Genomic DNA, 19,234 nt, shown 5'->3' on the forward strand with positions numbered 1-19,234 from the left:
CCAGATTGTATTAATATCCCCTGACTAACTCATCTTCTAGACCACCTAGACCCGACTTCACCAACAGAGACCCGATTGACACCTAAACAACAAGTTTGGACAGCCCCACCAATTAGTGTTACGGAAAATAGCAAGTGTCTACCCTAGGCCCAGAGGGAGACACAGAACTTAGATGCGGCTCACATGTTGCACGACTCCTCAACAAGCTGCCACCAGGGATGAGAGCTGAATTCTGCCGCACAATGCTCTGCGGCCCAGGAGCAACCAACACCATGTTGGAGTTCTCTGAGTGGTTGAAGCACGAGTCCTAGCCATATAGCCTGTGCAAAGGCAAACACCTTGAAGACCTGCTTGAGGTGAACAGTGAGCAGTGAACAGTGAGCGAAAGATTGAAGACTTGATCTGCCTTCAGGATCTGCCTTCAGGACTATCAGGCAGGATGTGCAGACACTGAAGGTATCAGTGTCGTTCTGTGTCCCCAGCATGTCAGCCAAAACCCTCCCATCTAGGCCAGAAATGTCTAGCGTTAGCTCAGGCTACCTGGGGCTGGGTGAGCACTCGTATCCTGTAGCCTATCTAGCCTCACAACTAAATACAGACACTTGGCCAGACTGCCGTTTGAAAGGGTCAAACCCTTCATCCTGATTGGGGAAGACCACCCCACCTAATCACACCAACCGAACAAGTGAGGTTGGGGCCTCCAGGTGGGCCAGCAGCCATCTGCACAAGACTGGGCTGGACCCTGCAGGAAAGCAATCTCCAGCCAAGACAATGTAAGTTGACTATAACAGAGCCCCAGAACACAGAGCTCATGAGAAGGATGGAGAAACACTGGCAGGAGGCCACCAAGATACAACGCCACACTGCAGAGGCCAGTGAAGTCAAACTGTGCGTCTGTACCTGAAAGGGACAAGTCAAAGGCCAGAAAGCCCACCTCCTTTTAATGTCCTGTCAGTAGCAACTCAACCTGCACCTGAAATAAGCCCTGACCCCTCCCAAAGAAAGTTCATCTTTGAAAATGTAATGATTAGTCACCAGAATCAAGATCCTTGGTGGTCTAAAACTTGAGTTATTGGTAAAATAACAGCAGGTTGGTGGTCATTTTGAAAAACAATGGCTGCCATGGTCACAGGCCAAATCTAAATAGTACCACTGTATTCCTCATCTTTTAAAATGTATTATTAGTCGCCAGAATCAAGATCCTAGGTGGTCTAAAACTTGAGTTATTGTAAAATAACAGCAGGTGGCGGCCATTTTGAAAAACAATGGCTGCCATGGTCACAGGACAAATCTAAATAGTACCAATGTATCCCACATCCTTGAAAATGTATGATTAGTCACCAAAATCAAGATCCTAGATGGTGTAGAACTTGACTTATTGTAAAATAACAGCAGGCGGTGGCCATTTTGAAAAATGGCTGCCATGGTCACAGGAAAAATCTAAATTGTACCACTGTATCCCTCATCCTTGAAAATGTAGTCTTAGTCACCAGAATCAAGATCCTAGGTGGTGTAGAACTTGAGTTATTGTAAAATAACAGCAGGTGGCGGCCATTTTGAAAAACAATGGCTGCCATGGTCACAGGACAAATCTAAATAGTACCAATGTATCCCACATCCTTGAAAATGTATGATTAGTCACCAAAATCAAGATCCTAAATGGTGTAGAACTTGACTTATTGTAAAATAACAGCAGGCGGTGGCCATTTTGAAAAATGGCTGCCATGGTCACAGGAAAAATCTAAATTGTACCACTGTATCCCTCATCCTTGAAAATGTAGTCTTAGTCACCAGAATCAAGATCCTAGGTGGTCTAAAACTTGAGTTATTGTAAAATAACAGCAGGTGGCGGCCATTTTGAAAAACAATGGCTGCCATGGTCACAGGACAAATCTAAATAGTACCAATGTATCCCACATCCTTGAAAATGTATGATTAGTCACCAAAATCAAGATCCTAGATGGTGTAGAACTTGACTTATTGTAAAATAACAGCAGGCGGTGGCCATTTTGAAAAATGGCTGCCATGGTCACAGGAAAAATCTAAATTGTACCACTGTATCCCTCATCCTTGAAAATGTAGTCTTAGTCACCAGAATCAAGATCCTAGGTGGTGTAGAACGTGAGTTATTGTAAAATAACATCAGGTGGCGGCAATTTTGGAAAATGGCTGCCATGGTCACCACGAGACAAATCTGTGATGGCCCTATAGCCAAAAATGTTCCTTAAGGCATGCTCTAACTGCGTGCCAAATTAGAATACGTCCCATTATTAAAAAACTATAATTTTATTGTTTTAGGAACACTTTTGTCAACTCCGTCAGATACATGTCAACTCCGTCAGACACAAAACCTGACGGAGTTGACGTCTGACGGAGTTGACAAAATGCCATTTGTTTTCATCTTAACCCTCTGTAGTACAATGTAGCCATTTTGTTTTTGCTTCATTTGTTAGCTAAACCTAACCCTAAACTAAAATAATATACATTATTTTGGAATTCTTAACAAAGATCATTAAAATTAACTGTGTATATTGTTTGTTATGTTGTTGACAATCTAATTTAATTTAGTATGTATATTTATGTGATTGTGACAGTATTAGACACTTTTTTAGCAGTTTGAAATTGTGACCACTTGCTGGGGACAGGCTAAATACAGGCGTTTTTGGGTACAGTGCCTGCTTTTAACTAATTCAGATGGCATATGAAAACAATTATAATGAAATTAATGGCATAATAATACACAACTGTATTACATTTAACGTCGCAAGTGCTTTTATTTTTATGAATTAATTAATTTTAACATAAATAAGGCTCTTATGTGTGGGACATGTTTTTTCCACTTTTGTCCCTCATCTCAAGAATGAGTGATTTATTTAAAGACGTTTACGCCGTGGACAAAGCCAACTCTTGTCGTGACAAATCATGACAACAAACAAAATCTTTCGGGCCAAACAAATAATTAGAAAGTAGAAAAAAACCGCAGGTTACTTTTTTTGTTGTTTTTCTTCTTTGTAATTATTTGTTTGGTCCAAAATATTGTGTGTGCTGTCGTGATTTGTCACGACAAGAGTTGGCTTCGTACGACGCTTAAAAGGTCTTTAAATAAATGCGTTTTGAAATGTCTATGGGAAAACTGCATTGGGATTAATTTCCTGGGCCTGGCGTTGTCATGAAAGGGGGCGGGACTGTGACGCTCTATAGGCCAATGAAAATCCTATGCCCTGCATTTTTCACATGCTCTTTATAGCGCCACCAAGAGGCCAATTTATGTAAAACAATTTTTTTGATATTTCTCCTTCACTAAAAAAAGAATCGCATGGATGCACCTGGGACGTATCTTCAGTGATGTATCCTGAGGTCAACGGGGTTTCGGGTCTTCCAACATCATACCCCAGCCGGGGTGATCAAGTCCCGTTTTACGTCCCAGTAGCTACCCTCAATCAGTCCCACTAGGGCAAAACCAGGACCACACAATCCGTTGGAACTACTCCAGAACTACTCTGCCAGGGCTGGGAGGTACACTTCTGGTGCATGGACGGACTAGGCTCTGTGGGTTGTCTCCTGTCTGTCCGGGCCCCTCCTACGTCTCACCAGGTCCACTCCTGCTCTCACCAGGCCCAGGACCTGTGCGTCAGATTCTATCCAAATCTCACGCAAATCAGTACACTGATCATGACGGGTCTGTTTGATTTCTCATATTCCATCCTGATTGGCTAACATTGGCTTCCAAACATTTCAGGAATGGCCCATTTTGTACAAAATTCTGCAAAACATTAACACAGTGTCCGTGTTGTGTTGTGGTGAAACTGCATGCATATTCCCACTAGGCTGAGGAAGAAATGCCTCTTGACATTTTTCTACATCCTGGTGGAGACTTTTTCTAGTTATTATGTTAATCCCACTATTTTTGTATCCCATTTTTTCCACCAAGAGTCAATTGTCTAATGTAATCATCTGCGCTACACTCCCTCTGCCAACCTGGGGCAGTGTAGAACTTGACTTATTGTAAAATAACAGCAGGCGGTGGCCATTTTGAAAAATGGCTGCCATGGTCACAGGAAAAATCTAAATTGTACCACTGTATCCCTCATCCTTGAAAATGTAGTCTTAGTCACCAGAATCAAGATCCTAGGTGGTCTAAAACTTGAGTTATTGTAAAATAACAGCAGGTGGCGGCCATTTTGAAAAACAATGGCTGCCATGGTCACAGGACAAATCTAAATAGTACCAATGTATCCCACATCCTTGAAAATGTATGATTAGTCACCAAAATCAAGATCCTAGATGGTGTAGAACTTGACTTATTGTAAAATAACAGCAGGCGGTGGCCATTTTGAAAAATGGCTGCCATGGTCACAGGAAAAATCTAAATTGTACCACTGTATCCCTCATCCTTGAAAATGTAGTCTTAGTCACCAGAATCAAGATCCTAGGTGGTGTAGAACGTGAGTTATTGTAAAATAACATCAGGTGGCGGCAATTTTGGAAAATGGCTGCCATGGTCACCACGAGACAAATCTGTGATGGCCCTATAGCCAAAAATGTTCCTTAAGGCATGCTCTAACTGTGTGCCAAATTAGAATACGTCCCATTATTAAAAAACTATAATTTTATTGTTTTAGGAACACTTTTGTCAACTCCGTCAGATACATGTCAACTCCGTCAGACACAAAACCTGACGGAGTTGACGTCTGACGGAGTTGACAAAATGCCATTTGTTTTCATCTTAACCCTCTGTAGTACAATGTAGCCATTTTGTTTTTGCTTCATTTGTTAGCTAAACCTAACCCTAAACTAAAATAATATACATTATTTTGGAATTCTTAACAAAGATCATTAAAATTAACTGTGTATATTGTTTGTTATGTTGTTGACAATCTAATTTAATTTAGTATGTATATTTATGTGATTGTGACAGTATTAGACACTTTTTTAGCAGTTTGAAATTGTGACCACTTGCTGGGGACAGGCTAAATACAGGCGTTTTTGGGTACAGTGCCTGCTTTTAACTAATTCAGATGGCATATGAAAACAATTATAATGAAATTAATGGCATAATAATACACAACTGTATTACATTTAACGTCGCAAGTGCTTTTATTTTTATGAATTAATTAATTTTAACATAAATAAGGCTCTTATGTGTGGGACATGTTTTTTCCACTTTTGTCCCTCATCTCAAGAATGAGTGATTTATTTAAAGACGTTTACGCCGTGGACAAAGCCAACTCTTGTCGTGACAAATCATGACAACAAACAAAATCTTTCGGGCCAAACAAATAATTAGAAAGTAGAAAAAAACCGCAGGTTACTTTTTTTGTTGTTTTTCTTCTTTGTAATTATTTGTTTGGTCCAAAATATTGTGTGTGCTGTCGTGATTTGTCACGACAAGAGTTGGCTTCGTACGACGCTTAAAAGGTCTTTAAATAAATGCGTTTTGAAATGTCTATGGGAAAACTGCATTGGGATTAATTTCCTGGGCCTGGCGTTGTCATGAAAGGGGGCGGGACTGTGACGCTCTATAGGCCAATGAAAATCCTATGCCCTGCATTTTTCACATGCTCTTTATAGCGCCACCAAGAGGCCAATTTATGTAAAACAATTTTTTTGATATTTCTCCTTCACTAAAAAAAGAATCGCATGGATGCACCTGGGACGTATCTTCAGTGATGTATCCTGAGGTCAACGGGGTTTCGGGTCTTCCAACATCATACCCCAGCCGGGGTGATCAAGTCCCGTTTTACGTCCCAGTAGCTACCCTCAATCAGTCCCACTAGGGCAAAACCAGGACCACACAATCCGTTGGAACTACTCCAGAACTACTCTGCCAGGGCTGGGAGGTACACTTCTGGTGCATGGACGGACTAGGCTCTGTGGGTTGTCTCCTGTCTGTCCGGGCCCCTCCTACGTCTCACCAGGTCCACTCCTGCTCTCACCAGGCCCAGGACCTGTGCGTCAGATTCTATCCAAATCTCACGCAAATCAGTACACTGATCATGACGGGTCTGTTTGATTTCTCATATTCCATCCTGATTGGCTAACATTGGCTTCCAAACATTTCAGGAATGGCCCATTTTGTACAAAATTCTGCAAAACATTAACACAGTGTCCGTGTTGTGTTGTGGTGAAACTGCATGCATATTCCCACTAGGCTGAGGAAGAAATGCCTCTTGACATTTTTCTACATCCTGGTGGAGACTTTTTCTAGTTATTATGTTAATCCCACTATTTTTGTATCCCATTTTTTCCACCAAGAGTCAATTGTCTAATGTAATCATCTGCGCTACACTCCCTCTGCCAACCTGGGGCAGTGAAGAAGCATTGTAATTCGACTCAATCCAGCCTAGAAACATTGGCACTGCTGCTGGCAGTGGCACTGAGGTATGTGGAACTTCTTGGAAAAGTACACTTTGATGGAGTGGAGGTATTTAGGCAGAGTACCAACTTCTTAGTATTCTAATCTGTACATCAGTTTAGAAAGTGGAAGCAGGAGGTGGGGGGGATAGCGTGTACCTCCACATGCGTTATGCCTCCTAGTGAGACCTGTCACTGTCAGGTGTATGGTGGCTTGACGGCCCAGGTATCAGAGGAGACCCATGGCTTTCTTCACCTTCCCAATAACTGATTGTGGGGGTTAGCAGAGATAGAGTACTCGTAGAGAGGCTGGGGAATTGGCTTTACTAAATGTAAATTGTGGAAGCAGGTTGCTTGCTTCAGGGATCCCACATTCTGCTATTTATTGTGACAGGCTGATGGACATTTTGTTTTATACTCCATTTAGTAGTTAGAGTGGTATTTCTTTCTGTTTACTACATCTAAACTCCTCTGACCACCCCTTGTTTTAAGTTCATAAAACCCATCCTCCGTTTTCTTCACTGGCTCTCCATCTCCTTCAGGACTGAAAAGATTTCCCTTCACACATCATTGCATCTACGGCAATGCATAGGCTGTTTTTTGTTTTGTCAGTCTGAGATTCAAAAGAATGTAACGTGCTTTATATATAAAATGCATTATTATTTTAATTTGTATTAATAAAACAACTGATCCCCCTAAAATCCATGTCCATTCATCAAAGTCTGGGTGTCTGCCAAAGGACAAGTTTCAGACTCATTACTAAATAACTCCCAAACCAAAATGGAAATTGCACAAGAATTCTTTTATATCTTTTTTAAATGGGTGAGAAATGAGGTACATGATAACTCAGGTTTGTTTTTCTGTGCCCCCTTTAAGCCTGCGATTTCAGAAGTGACAGTACAGTACAGAAACTGGCAGAGGTTCCACATGTAAAAAATAACATCTTTGATCAAAATGTTTAATAACAAGCATGGCAACAAGCATAGCATAAGAACAATGCATGTTTAGAAAAATATATCTGCAAATGTATTTTCTGAATACCCTTTACATTCACTTAACCTCTACTCGGTATTAAACATTTACAACTTCAATGAGCATTTCAAACACTCTGCATCACAAAAAATAGAAGTAATAATTTAATTAGATCCATGGTAGCAAATGGACCCGAGTCACTGCGCCCATACTAACAGTCTTGCACATGATCAGCTTCTTAACCACTTAACCACAAACATTTTCAAATGTATTTTCGAAAAAAAAGAAAAGAAAAAAAACTGATCTACAAGCTTACAACGCATCGCATCACGATGCATTTCTGCATATTTTTTCATATAATCACATGCCCAGAATTTGGACGACTGGTCTTCTGTGACCAGTAAAGTCGCTTTATATTGTCCTTGTATGAAAACAAAACCTTGTTTGACACAAGATCATTTACATCTTTTCCACTTACACACAAACTACACTGACAACCTCCTACCGCCAAAGTTCTTCCCTACAACGTACTGATGCAATGTAAGAACAAGTAGTTCATTCATAGTATAATTTGCCAAATTTTAGGGATAGTCTATTGCAATATCCACATAGTCTTAATTTCTAATAACTTCTTTGCCTACTATTTCTAAATCAATCTCATATCAAAGTATAGCAGAGGATGTATTATTGCTATTACATTTCAGGGCCATTGTTTGTTGTATCCAAAAAGCCAAGATTGATGTGCTGTTTCTTTTTCAAAATGTCTTACAATCAATAATTAGTTGTGTTGATCTATTCTTACATTATTCAAAATGCCACAATCTCTGGCACAATCTCACTTTTTCTCAAAACACAAATAGTAATAAATATAAATAATGTCAAGGAAAGCAGAAAGGCTGAATATTTGGTTTGAATGCACAGTAAAATCCTCCGTGTTCATTTATCCATTCGTATACTCTCAGAGTTGAATTAACAGATCAGGATTCTACGGAGTGAAAGAGGTATTGCAACAGAGAGAGTCTTTTTCCACGATTAAGTCAAATAAATTAAACTCAAAAAGGAAAGAATGGCTGTCTCTTCATAGCTTAAATTAGCACTGGTTTGTCCCTCAGAGGCATTCACTGCAGACACATATTTTAGTTATGTCCCTGTGTCTTTGAGGGGGACAATCCAGAGGGTGAGGTTGATTGAAGTCAGATTCAATACCCAGCTGGATAGCCTCCTTTCCTTGGGTCAGATTCAGCGCAGAGACGCTCCCCTTGTCTAACCACTGCCTGGACCACTGAATCAGGAATCCTCAGCAGCTCTGTTATGTGGTTCTTCTGAGCCAGGCCATCTAGGATAGTCTGCCACGCAGTCGGACATTATTGACCATTATCATTTGATTAACATCGTTGCCATTATCATCATTGGCATCTTCACTATTATCTTGTCTGTATCATCAGCATAAACAATAATGACAATAATGTTATTATTGTCATTGTTATCATAAAATTCACACCAAATCCCTCAAATGCACACTAACACATTTTTGCAAGCTAACAGAATTTTGTGTAATCTCTTGTGTAAATAGTTTGTAGTAAACTTTGATTGGTCCAGTGGTTTGTGAGATTAGTTCCTGACAGGCAGGCAGACAGAGGGGTGAAAACACAATCTCCCTATCCTTGCCTTCAGTCTGCCTGGCAGAGATAATTAGGCTTACAGTAACTGTCAAATGGCATGTTTGGCTTACCTTTTCAAAACCCTGCTCCACCACTGTCATGTTCGGGTTGAGTTGATTATGAAACCGAGGTTCTGTCACAGCTTTCTTTAGGTCGTAGTCAAAGAACAATGAATTCAGAATTACCTGTGTGTGCATAAAGGAAACAAACTCAAGACCTTTTGTATGCAGCGTGGTGTGCAAGGGTACACGCACATGAGACTATGTCTGAGTCTGACACGCTCGTGTGGAGAATGAATGATGAGTCAGACTTACTAAGGCAGTGGCTGTGGTGATCTTTGTTCCCCCAGAGGCTCCAACAACCATTTTAACTCTGTTGTCTTTGTCAAAGATGATGGTAGGGCACATGGAAGAGAGGGGCCTTTTGCCTACAACAGAGTAGCAAACGAGGAACAACATGGTTGACTATTTCATGCACAGACATTTTTCTCTTTGCCATGTCTTTTATCTGGGTAAAGTGAAAACATGTACTGTACATCATGGTTCAATTGTTTTATTGGCAGTACAGTACAGCGGTTGCAACATCAGAAGGCAAATAACAAAAGCAATAAATTAGCATAAACTATAGAGTAGACTTCCTTCCCTGGAAGTCCCCCCCGAGCCCAGGAGCTCGGGGCTCATTCCCTGCCCCCCCCCCCCCCCCCCCCTCCTGTGTAATTCTCTCCACGGCCAACGTCCGACTCTTCCCAGCCCGGATGTAGGAACCTCAGGGCGGTTGGGAAGTTTACATTTAAAAACAGTTAATCTAAAGATCTTTACCCTCTCTGGTTAGGTATAATAGAAGTATTAGTTGTTTGAGCTGTTGGAAATATTTAGGCTACACTTGATTGGTAAAGTCTAGATAGCAGCAATATGACTTAATTAATTATTTTTGGTCCCCAATCCTCGTCACTGTATATTTGCACCTTAGTGGAATTTATATGTATGCATTTTTGCTATTATATGTTATAGAGGGTAGAGCATGCATAAAGTGAATGGCAAATCGATTGGCAAAGTGATAGGCAAATTGAGTTTAACATTGTTTAATGTCGTTTAATGCAATTAGATATGACTTTTCTATTTGGATGCATGGGCTGTCAAGACCAGAAAGTAGTTTTTTGCCACTCAGTAGGCATTCCTGCATAACTTCCTGGTTTGATGATGATGTCACGCACATACCCTCTATTAGTGTCTGTCTAATAGAGGGTCCTCTGAAACAATGTGGTTTACAGTTAGTGAGAACTACTTCACTTGTACTTTTTTACACACATACTTTTAGCTAAACAGGGACAGATTCACAGATGACCTGTACTGTCTAGCTTATGATTTACCATTTTGATATGTCAATGCAATCCAGTCCTACCTGGCTGAATAAAGTTGTTGGGTGATGGAGGGATTCCAAAACCGTTGGTCATATGTGGGGAGCTGAAGTCATCCATTTCATCATTGAAAATGATGCCAGTTGATCGGGACATGACTTTGGAACCAAAGCTGGTGACATGGAACAGGTGTTATTGATAGTTCATATTACCATTAATACACTCAGCTTGCAGGCAAACTGCGTTCGTTGTGTAAATATATAGTATGAATGCATCACTACAGGTTCTGTGATTGACACAATTTAATTTAAACATACAAAACCCAATTCATATTTCCAACCAGGCATGGCTTTTAGAACATATACAGTACATTTCTGCTAGTTTAATATATGAGTTAATTGACATATTACTGAGTTTACCAAGGTTTGAGCTTGAACAGCTAGTCGAGATGCCATCACATACAGTAGGCTATACAAAACAGTGCAACCCTCACGCCATTATAATTTCTTTATCTACAAAAACATGACATTTTAGCCATGCATGTTGGCCATGTAGGGATTGAGGCATTACCCCAGGTGAAGGAGTTTTTTAAATCTCGGGACGGAGAAGGAGATCAGCCGGAGAATCAGAGCGGCAGGGGCGGTATTGCAGTCGCTGTACCGCACTGTTGTGACGAAAAGAGAGTTGAACCAGAAAGCTCTCTGTATACAGAGCAATCTGTTCCTACTCTCACCTATGTTCCTACTCTCACCTATGGTCATGAAGTGTGGGTCATGACCGAAAGAATAAGGTTGCGAATACAAGCGGCCGAAATGAGTTTTCTCCTACGGGTGGCTGGCATCTCCCTTAGGTTCAGTCACACGGGAGAGACTCAGAGTAGAGCCGCTGCTCCTTCGCCTAGAAAGGAGCCAGCTCAGGTGGTTCGGGCATCTGGTTAGGATGCCTCCCTAGGGAGGTCCTCGATGCACGTCCCACTGGGAAGAGACCCCGGGGCAGACCAAGGCGGAGACGGAGGGATTACATCGACTCACTGGCCTCTGAACGTCTCGGGATCCCCCCGGAGAAAGTCATTAATATTGCTCTGGAGAGGGAAGTCTGGAGCTCTCTGGTGGAGTTGTTGCCCCCGCAACCCGACTACGGATAAGCGGCTGAAGATGGATGGATGGATGGATGGATGGATGGATGTTGGCCATCAGATGTTCATCTGTTAAAGGCTGACTTGTCTGAAACGTCAAGTCATAATGTTCTTTCCTATGTTTTTGTAGATAATAGAATATATATCATGTTACAATGTTTTTGTCTTAGAAATATCCCTAAATATGTTGCACTTAACCGGCTCCTTGCAGGGCTGGCAATACCTTGTGCAAGAGGGGTCCCCTCCCTACTACTTCAGGGTATGTAGGTAGTGTATTTAAGAGGAAACACCCTTTGCCAACTGAATTACTGATGATGGAAATATTTACTATTATTGTCTGAACCCCTTTTTCATTTTTAATTTGATGCAGTCAGTGAGTCCTAAGGGTAATTGGGTGTCCCCAGACATTCCCTCAAGGTTGTCCCCAATATTGTTGCACTGTGCTCAGTGCTCTTACTATAGATTGATTGTGCTGGTGGCTGCGACAGCACTTCCATCTTCAGCAATGACAGACAGGTGTGCCGTCCCGTGGTTGTCGGGAACAAAGTATTCTGGCTCGTAGTAGCTGTCCGGGTGAGTGGTGTCGTCCGTGATTTTACTTCTGATTCCGTCAGCAAAGTAGTCTGAGGTCATATTGTGGATGAGCTGGGGAAAACAAAGCAATCAGTCAGAGGCCGGTTTGTCTTGGAGATTATAAATAGCAGAAACCAAACAATGTTTTTTGTTGGCAAGCCACTACACTCTTATGCTGATATTTATACAGAATGAGACTCAGGATGATGATATTTTACTGTATTCATCATGAAAATGGATGTCATAGGCAGCTCTCTTTAGTAGTCATTATTGCCTGAATTCTAAATCAGTGATTTTTGATACAGTTGGCCTACAGCAGGGGTTCTCAACGTTTTTGGCCAGGGACCTCTGGCAACCCCCCTTTTTTTTAAATTTGGGGACCCCCAAAATAATTTGGCGACCCCCCGAGGGGTCGCGACTCACGGGTTGAGCACCCCTGGCCGACCCACGGGTTGAGAACCCCTGGCCTACACGAGAAAATGGTGATTGTACTGTGCAGAATGAGCGTAAACTCTGTGAAAGTGAACCAGTGGCAAAAAAGAGAGTGCATGTTCAGCAAACCTTCTCTATTACACAGCCTGCAGAAAATGTTAACAATGACTTACATCTGTAATATTGAGATAACGTGGATCCCCAAGTCTGCTTCTTTTGGCGTAAGCGAAACGGAATGCCTCAACAATACGATGGTATGTCAGGGTCTTTTTCTCGGCTGTAGATACACTTGTCCCTGTGAAGTTGTAGCCTGCAAAACATCAATCAGAGATCTAGACTTATGAGAGAATTACAGAGTTGAATAGATCATGCCTTCTGATTACTGAGAACAGTATGCACTGTATCCGGATTTGGGTCATGCTTCGATGTGTGCTCGATAAAACCGAAAAAATAATAACTGTTATAAGAGTTTTATCATACCTGCCATTTTACCTGTACTTTCACTTTTCATCTATAATGTTTTAGATAGGGTAAGTGATTATTTTTTTCCTTCCTTTTTTTAAGGTTAAAGCACTATTCTAGGGGTCTCCCCATCTCTCCCGGCTCCAGCTTTTTAATAAACAGAAAATATATTTTCAGGTAGGTGACAAGCTTTCAGCCAATCAGGAGAGAGTACTAATTTTTTATTACTCCATTTGTACATTATCTGAGTTAAATGAACACAGAGGATTTGACTGTGTATGATCTGTGTTTCCCATTCTAGGCAGAGGGAAGCCTTTGTTCCACATGGCCGCACAAGCTGTTTGCCTGGCTTCTCACCATCTACAATGTTGAGGATGAGTGCCAGTACTGGGCCACTGGAGGGGGCGTCTGGAACATGCATGGTGTATTCCCCCACATTCAGCTTCAGGGGATTCTCGTTCAGCACCGGCTGGTACTCCAGTAAGTCATCCAAGGTTATAATTCCACCTGCATAAAACACAGTTACTGTACGTGTAGGGATAAAGATGATATAGCACAATTTCATCTTTTTTTCAGGCTTTTCTGCCTTTATTGATAATATCAAGTGAAGATGGACAGGAAAGAGGGAGAGAGAGACAGGTAGAGACACGCAGCAAAGGTCGTCATGAACAGGACTCGAACACGTGACGCGCTGTCAGGCCAAAGCATATACGGTATGTGGCATGTGGCTGGACAATTACATCTTGATTGACTATCACTGCGGACACAGTAAAATCCCAGTCTTCAAATCCCAGTCTTAAGTTAAGGCAGAAGAGTGTACAAGTGGAACCATATACGGGTTAATTTGGTTCCATTTGTATTAGAGAGTTAGTTAGTAATTATTTTACTGTGTTTTACAGTTACAGTTTTACTTTTCTCAGTTTCCTACTGGATCTACCGTGTGTAATTGTGTTCACGAGTAACGGATGAGGAAAGACAGACCTGCTGCCTGTATATCTTCTACGATGCTCTGGGCCATCGAGCCATTGTAGAACACATTAGGTCCTTCCTCTGCTATCCTCTGATAGGTGTCAGCCAGTCTGGGAAACTTGACGATATCGTTTTCCTTCAGGATATTTTTTTGTGAATCACAAAACACTTCACTGAAACACAAGAAAGAAAGAGATTCCAACAATGAACAAGCCTGCACATTTCTTTTTAATTAGCATCAATTTAGTGCAATGTCTTCTTGCTGCTGACTTTATATAATTATCTTAACTAATAATTTTAGTAGTGGTCAAAAGTGAGGACGCAGATTGAGGACGATATAACTAGTCTATAACCGTTTAGGTTCCCATTGTTATTGTATTAACCCGTTATGCTCTCTTAGATATACATACTGATGTAGTATATTGAAATGATAGTATAAGTACTGTAATTATGGCTGTTAAATATTAATACACTAACATTGTTTTACTGGATGTGATTTCTCACTGTGGTACTGAATGATAATTAGCTAGATAAAACCAGAGAGCTATTGAACAGGAATTCAGTGGGTGTGAAAAGGAAGGAAATTCAAAAAAGCAGTTTTGAGAATGTAACTCCTTTAACATTCTCTCCTCACCACATATTAGCATCTCCTTGAATAGACTCTTTGCTCTTGAAGAGGGCATGAGCCAAGGCTTTGCCTATAGGGAAGCCGTCACGTGCCAAGGCAATGCTGGGCTTAAACAGCTCCTTCCATGGCAGCCTTCCATGCCTCTTGTGAGCCATCTCATAGCCACGGATCTCACCAGGAATGGCAATAGACAACCCACCTGTCACAGAACAACAGCAGCTGTGTTATAGCCAAATATCACAAGCTCTCTCCGTGCCTTTTCAGATTGCATTGTCAAGAGTGATTACCGGTATATAGTAAGGCTGTCATCATCACCATGCAATTATGTGAATGTGACCCTTTTCATACCAATGACCAATTTTGTTTTTACGTGATAGTATCATGTAATGGGTATATGTATATTTAGGTTTGGTAAGGTTTTGCAGACTTAAGAAAATGTCTACAATGTCATCAAGAATTGTATTACTTATTAGCATTATTCCCAGAATTGGTCGATACATAATTTCCATATTGAAATATATCCATGACACAGCAACTCTATGAAAACATAGTAGTCTATCTGCTTCTAAATTAATGTTCCGTTATGTGAGATCTGTGCAGAATCAGTCTCTCCAGTGACCAATCCAGACCCAGCAGAAAACGGACCCAGTTGATACCTTTGCGAGAAAGTTGGGTGTTATTGCCAAACATGTCTTCAGTGGCATTCATTGGCGCCGTCTCTCTGGCGTCAATCGTTTCAACCTTCCCTGTTGAGCACGAAGCGAGGACAGATTGATGAGGGCTGAATTATTTAATTATCTTTTAATTATGGAGTGGAGTCCCCTGTATCTATAAGCTCAGACAAAGACAGAAGCTCACCCGTGGAAGCGTTGTAGATGATGAAGAAGAGCCCTCCGCCGATGCCCATGCTGTGAGCGTTCAAAAGACCAACACAGAGCAAAGCGGCGATCGATGCATCCACCGCTGAACCATTCTTCTTTAGAATGTCTCTGAGAGCAGAAATACACACTTAGAAACCAATGGCCTCACAGAGCACACACACCTAAACACACGCACATTCAGATACGGCATGCAAACACGCCTGAACACACGTTCACAGACATACAAAGACACACCAGAATCTGCAGTTTTTCGATACCGATATTGTATTTTTGTCTCCCCCAGGCCGAAGGCATGGGGAGTGAGTATGTTTTGCACTCCGTCCATGTGTGTGTGAGTCTGTGTGTGTCCACGCCTGTCTGTCTGTTAACAGCTAATCTCTGGCACCGTTAACCCGGTTGATGCCAAATTTTGCACACACACTCCCTGGATGGCAACGATGAACCTCTGCCCCAAACTTTCCAGAACAGCCTGTTATAGCACCACCAGGAGGTCGACTTTTGAAAAAAAAAGTTTTATATTACTCCTCCAGAATCTGTCCAAAAATCCCGAAAATCGGTACACACTATCTCTATAGTCATTTGTTCAAGACGGACCTGTCCGATATTTCAGATTACATCGTAATTGGCTAACATTGGCTTTCAAAGTTTGTGGGATTGGCCCGTTTTGAACAAAAAGTCTCAAATCATGAACGGAGCGTGCAATTTACGTGAAATATTTCACAGACTTTCTTACTAGGCTGAGGAATATATTCCACCCTTTTTGGGTCCAATTGCCATCCAAGGCGTGAGAAGAAATGTCACCCTTTTCACATTGGCCTATTATAGCCCTGGTGGAGACTCGCCGGAACCGGCCCGGCCCCCTGGGCGTGTTCCTGGGGGTCTGGATGTTCCGGCGACCCCCACACACTAACTGTCATTTCTCTACCGTTTCGGACGCGGGCGGCTTGCCGGAACGGGGACGGTTCCCCCCGGGGGACCCCACACGGAGTGGCACCATTCACTTCACACGGGTGTGATTTTTCTAGTTAAGGTTGATATTGCCAATACCGATATGATGACCATCGATGATTAATCATGCATCCCTAACAGGCATACAAACGCACAGAAACACACACCTGTAGACCTGACACATGCCATTGACACACACACACACACACACACACACACACCTGTTGACGCTACAGTATAGACACACTGACATATTACAAACACACACACATACAGTACAAACACACATGCACAGACACACAAACACGTAACTGCAGACACATCCATATACACACACATACCTCCCCATTACACACACATACTGTACTTCCACATGCCAGAACTGGGGCCTAAACCCTAAAGGCCCACAAATTCCAATAATGCTTGCAAGATTTTTGGAAACGCACAACCACACACACACTTACCTCCCTACTTCCGAGCACGTTCCTGCATCTGCTGCCACAGCAGCCTTGGAGAAGAAGTGGTCTGAAGGAACGGTGGTGTTCTTCCGTCCCATGCCCATAAACACTCCCAGAAACAGGCCCACTGTAGCCGCCAGCAGGACCACTAGCCCAGCAACTAGGGACTTCCTGACCATTTTCCTGCCCAGGAAAATTCAAAATCACCTCACAGTCAGTCAGAAATCTTATTACAGTGCTCACCACCTCCACCACCAACAGCAGAATGAATTGTCTGCTGCCGTTATCATTACCATCATTGACATCATCGTTGTTACGTACAGTACATTGTCATCATCACATGAATCAATGTGTGCGCTAAGCATGTCATTCTAACAATAATAACACAGTAGGGCTCGTGGCCAGTGCTGTCATTATGGGTTGCGGTGCACCTGTGAACACGCGTCATCTGTGGGCTTCGTCTCCACATACAGTATACTTCAGATGATCTGTGATGTGTTGTTGTTATATACATCATGTGACATGAGAAAAAATAGGAATTGTGTAATTGATCTGACTATCATTGGTGTAATGATCTCATAACATCATATGTGGATATCTGGACTTGAATGCTTGATGTGCTTAACCTTTATTTGTACTGATTCACTCTCATCTACATGATATAGCTGTATCAGATGCTACAGTATGCCAAATGATACAAGATGCACTTGTTGAAGGACAACTAATCTACATTGTAGAACATTATGCTCATTATTTCTTTCTATATCTGTTACAACTCATATCTTCTGGTCACGTAATGTGAATCAAACCAAAACTTTCCACTATGATATGCATAGTGAAGGGGTGTGTGATCTGTTTATCAATGCAGGCAGTGTTGCCAGCCATGACACAGGACATTGTGATTGGCTAGGCTTAGGCCAACGGCAGCGGCATGCGCGTCACAGTGGCTCTCTTTGCTGGTATCCTCGGACCGATTGTGATGCATGAGCCATCACATAGCGACATAGTTCCCACCTGACGGACACAACGCCAAGGACCTTAGCTAATTTGCCATGCACTCCTGTTGCTAGGGTGTACTGATAGAGCTCTGACAAATGAACCTGTGTACTGCTGCTGCGGTTGTGATAGTGGTCTAAATCTAATCAGTGCCATCTTGTACTGAGTCTCCCACCTTTGCTTAGTATGCACTTGCGTCATTTCCAAGAAACATTGATGTGTTCTTTGCGTAATTAACCTCTTCCCTTTCATGTAGATTTCAAAAGCTTTATGGAAACAAAGAAAAGCAAAGAGTCAAATTAAAACAAGTTAAGTTAAACAAGTTTCATCAAACAAGTTAACGTGAGTTATTTGATCAGCACAACTGAGAATCAAACACGCTTTGGTAAGCCATGATATCACTACAGATGACTCAACATAAATATATGAATTAAAGGCCAGCTAATTACCTCAAGAGGAATATATCATGATATAGTGTCTCTGTCTCTCCCCTCTGGCTTGGCCTCTCTCCTGTCTCTGTCCTTTCCTGTTTCATCTATTATGGTCCCTCTTTCCTGACACCTCACGTCACTCTCTCTCTCTCCTCTGGCCACTCCTGTTTGTCCGTCATCTCGCCTCTTTCCCCAAAGCTTATTGGGCCCAGCCCCTCCCACATTCTTATACACCTGTGTTTATTGGGTCACTGCCCAGCACCCTGCTTACACGCCATTGGGTGTTCCAGCTGAAGCCCGTCTGAAAACCTGTTGGACATCCTTACCGATGCACCATATGAAAAACCCCATTAGCTCTGACGCACCACCTGAAACCCAGTTTGGCACATGAAGATAGAAAGAAATGATAGATTCACATTATTCTCTCTGCTGGGCCACTACTTCTGACATTCTAGCGCAGAAGAGGCTGCATCATAATATCACCAGTGTTTCTCTCAGTAAAATGGTAGTTATGGTCTGGTTATTCACTGTAGCGATGTTAGTATATTCTGTGATGTTATAATGTGGCTGTGTCTGATTACATATTGTTTTGCTCACGTTTTTGCCTTGGGGCAGGACACTGTATGGTTAATGGTTTGTTTTGTCCTGGAGTGCATACAGTATACTGTATTGTGGTATCGTGGCTATACCGTTTGCCACGACCGTTTACTGTTTGCTTATGTATTTGATTGTGCTTAGGGCAGGACACTGTGTGACACACACTGTGACTGGTATTGCATAGGTGCATATTGTTGACTGTTGTTCATTATTGATGGTGCTTTTTGTGTAGGTATTCTTCCTCTGACCCCTTTGTATTGTTACCCTTGCTGTACCATATAGATGGTATGCGCATGCATAAAGTGAATGGCAAATCGAGTGGCAAAGTGAGTTTAACTTAATTTAATAATTTAATGAATTTAATACAATCAGATAGGACT

At 41.9% G+C, this 19,234-nt stretch overlaps 1 protein-coding gene across 1 annotated transcript; it reads right to left on the minus strand.

Moving 5' to 3' along the window:
• Nucleotides 1–8,524: 8,524 nt before the first annotated feature.
• On the minus strand, nt 8,525–18,067 carry ggt1a (gamma-glutamyltransferase 1a). The gene is made up of 13 exons (XM_083784629.1): nt 18,002–18,067; nt 16,837–17,013; nt 15,402–15,532; nt 15,200–15,289; nt 14,550–14,742; nt 13,928–14,088; nt 13,304–13,453; nt 12,658–12,794; nt 11,937–12,124; nt 10,389–10,516; nt 9,302–9,414; nt 9,059–9,172; nt 8,525–8,672 (listed from the first exon to the last, which is right to left on the minus strand). Exons 1-13 carry the CDS (start codon nt 18,025–18,027, stop codon nt 8,526–8,528), a joined length of 1,755 nt encoding a protein of 584 aa, XP_083640755.1. The 5' UTR covers nt 18,028–18,067; the 3' UTR covers nt 8,525.
• Between the last annotated feature and the right edge of the window lie 1,167 nt (nt 18,068–19,234).

This window comes from Protomyctophum parallelum (assembly GCF_964188405.1).
Source record: "Protomyctophum parallelum genome assembly, chromosome: 15".
Lineage (NCBI taxonomy): Eukaryota > Metazoa > Chordata > Actinopteri > Myctophiformes > Myctophidae > Protomyctophum > Protomyctophum parallelum.

What these genes read in the sequence shown, in the direction of transcription:
- ggt1a (XM_083784629.1), bottom strand. Translation starts at nt 18,027, where the DNA reads ATGACGCAAGTGCATACTAAGCAAAG. An exon ending in CAAGTGCATACTAAGCAAAG is followed by an intron (nt 17,014 to 18,001) that starts GTGGGAGACTCA and finishes TTTCCTGGGCAG; the next exon opens with GAAAATGGTCAGGAAGTCCC. An exon ending in CACCCAACTTTCTCGCAAAG is followed by an intron (nt 14,743 to 15,199) that starts GTATCAACTGGG and finishes GTTCTGTGACAG; the next exon opens with GTGGGTTGTCTATTGCCATT.